At 43.8% G+C, this 2,603-nt stretch overlaps 1 protein-coding gene across 1 annotated transcript in view; it reads left to right on the plus strand.

Moving 5' to 3' along the window:
• Positions 1-2,603, plus strand: part of LOC104499191 (transient receptor potential cation channel subfamily M member 3-like) — a gene marked incomplete at both ends in the record, with an annotated part of 26,573 nt that overhangs the window by 17,093 nt on the left and 6,877 nt on the right. The window contains one exon of the mRNA XM_010142664.1: positions 2,492-2,601. Coding sequence (XP_010140966.1) covers positions 2,492-2,601 — 110 coding nt within the window. The remainder of the gene's footprint in view (positions 1-2,491; positions 2,602-2,603) is intronic.

Below are 2,603 nucleotides of genomic sequence, written 5' to 3' on the forward strand. Positions count from 1 at the left end.
TAGTGATTCCAGTATCCATCAGATGAGCCAAGAGTAGGAAGAGTGCAAAAGGGTATGCCAAGGGACGTTACAGAAAGGTAGTTGGCAGCTCACCTTTTGCCGTTAAATTTGCTTGATCTCCTCTTCCTTCTAATCCCAGCGCGCTGCAAGGCGTGGTACTACCGCCCTCTCCTTACTCAGCCTTCCAGCCTTCCATGCTGTTTAAACCATGGTGAGCTGGAAGGGAAGTAATCATTGCTCTTCCTGACGAGAGCAGAAGAGGAGGAAGGATCTTCACATCCGTTTCATCTCTGCTGCAGAACCAGTTGCCATCTGCTCTCCATTAGTGATTCTTTCCTCTGAATATAATATGCACAACTGCAGATACCTGGAGACGTACAGATATTTCCAGCAAGTCATGGCAGTCGTAAAAGTGCTCTGTGTGAATTACAAACCTTCTTTTGATGACCACCAGAAAAGAGATATAGACTAACTGTAGTCTGTGCTGTGTACCATTACAGAAAATGTGATTATTTTATTACAGTGCACTGAAGAAGTTTGAAGCTAACAATTATACCTGGTCCTTCTGCAATGTTGACTATACAAGTTATTTTGTGCTAGAATATTTTTCTCTTTTTCAGAGACTACCACTCACAGTTCACAGGAAGATGATTTACGACTTTTTCCACATTTAATTTGTAGTCACATCTCTTGCACAGTGACATACAGAACAGGGAGGGTTCTGTAAATCTGCAGGGTTCTTAATGAGATCTCTAGATCTGGGTGAAATATTCACAGTTTACTGAATCATGCCTCTTTTCTGGTAGAGAACTGCTCACTGAACCACAGATGGTCATCTGAACAATTTGGGGGCAGTAATCTAGAGAATGAGGCAAACTTCCATTTGGGGACATTCTCTTCCCGCTGGCTTTTTCCTCCTGTAAAAAGATGAGAGTCTTCCCTGTGGAGGTCCCAGAGGGGGACAGAAGAGCAGATGAGCCCGTGCTGGGGCTTTGTTTTTCCATCACCAGAGAGCCCCCAGAGTGCTTCACCAGCACATCCATGAGACCAGCCCACTCTGAAATTGTCTCCCCGCTACTGGAGAACGGAAGTGTCCAGTTAACTCAAAGGCAGGCTCAGGTTCACATGCAGTAAGAGACAGTCTGTTACTGAGATCTTTCTTCGTAGTTTTGCAACCTGTAAGTATTGGAGAGCTCATAGCTTTACCGTTGCTGTTTCCAGGCTTGACAGTGAAGAGATGGAAAATGCATGCAAGGGAGTCCGCAAAGTGAGGGTAGTAAGACATGGGCGTATTTACCATTATTTTTCCCTTCAAAATAAAAGGTGCAGGCTGAAGGCTGAAGACATTGTATGTGCGTGTGTGTGTGTGTGTGTGTGTGTGTGTGTGTGTGCGTGCGTGTGTGTGTGTGTGTGTGTGTTTGTGTGAGTGTATATAGGTATTACGTTCAACAGAGGGTACGAAAGAAAAGAAAACAGAAGAGCAAGCGTCTTGAGATTTTTTGCAGGATTGTGCTAATGACCCTTACTAAAAGCACAGATCACCTCTTGGGAAACAATCTCCTTGGCACTCCTGGGAATTAGGTAGCAAGTTTGCTGTGCTTAGAGGGGCTTTCAGTAAAATATATTGGGAGTCCAGGGATGGACCATGCAGGAAAATCACTAGGCCTATAGTTTTCTTCTTGAACATAACCCCAAATAGTTAGCCACAGATATTTTATTTTTATGACTTTTATCTTTTCATACACAGGGATGTTTTCCTTATACTAGGTGTGGAATTTAAGCAAAGATATGTGTTCATCAGTGCATAACCCCAAGAACAGATGCTAAGAGACTCCCCTTGCCTTTAGCAACTAGCAGGAATAATAACTCATGCACTGTGTCAGCCCTTGTGTGTGGACCAGACAGCTCTTTCCCCCCTGCCCTTCCTTCCCTGGAACACAGGAAAGAAACGCTGCGGGATGGGAAGATCACACGCAGGAGCTGGTTCCATGTGAAAACACAGTATTGCGTGATGTCGCTTCACTGTGCCTTAGTGCAGAGGGGGCAGTCCAAAGAGATGCCAGCAGAGACGTGAGATGCCAGGACAAGAGTTGTGGGGGACAGATGGTGCAGAAGAGGTGCTATCTTCCAGGACTAGAGTCCAGCAACTGTGCCTGACCTTTCAAGTGTGCTGATCCTCATGCTTTTTGTTCTGTAGTTGTGTTCCTTGTTTCCCCAGCTGGAAAATATGAGTACTGAGTACTGACGTTATCTTCTGTTACTTCCAACAAATTCTTCACCTTCTTATTTAACTTATGTCTTCTTTCCAAGCGAGAATATCCGGGTTTCGGTTGGATCTATTTTAAGGTGAATTAATTAACCAGCATGATAATACATTCCTGGTTTTTTACTATTTAATTTGTTTTATTCTAACATCATTACAAAGTACTTTTGACAACACAAATAATAAGCATTTCTTCCTCTCCCACCATCCTTCCTGTTTTCAATGCAGGGAAACTTGCCTCCTGACTATCGGATAAGTCTGATTGATATTGGTTTGGTGATAGAGTACCTGATGGGAGGAGCATATCGTTGCAATTACACCCGAAAGCGGTTCAGAACAC

The sequence above is a fragment of the Buceros rhinoceros genome, unplaced genomic scaffold (assembly GCF_000710305.1).
Source record: "Buceros rhinoceros silvestris isolate BGI_N320 unplaced genomic scaffold, ASM71030v1 scaffold349, whole genome shotgun sequence".
Classification (NCBI taxonomy): domain Eukaryota; kingdom Metazoa; phylum Chordata; class Aves; order Bucerotiformes; family Bucerotidae; genus Buceros; species Buceros rhinoceros.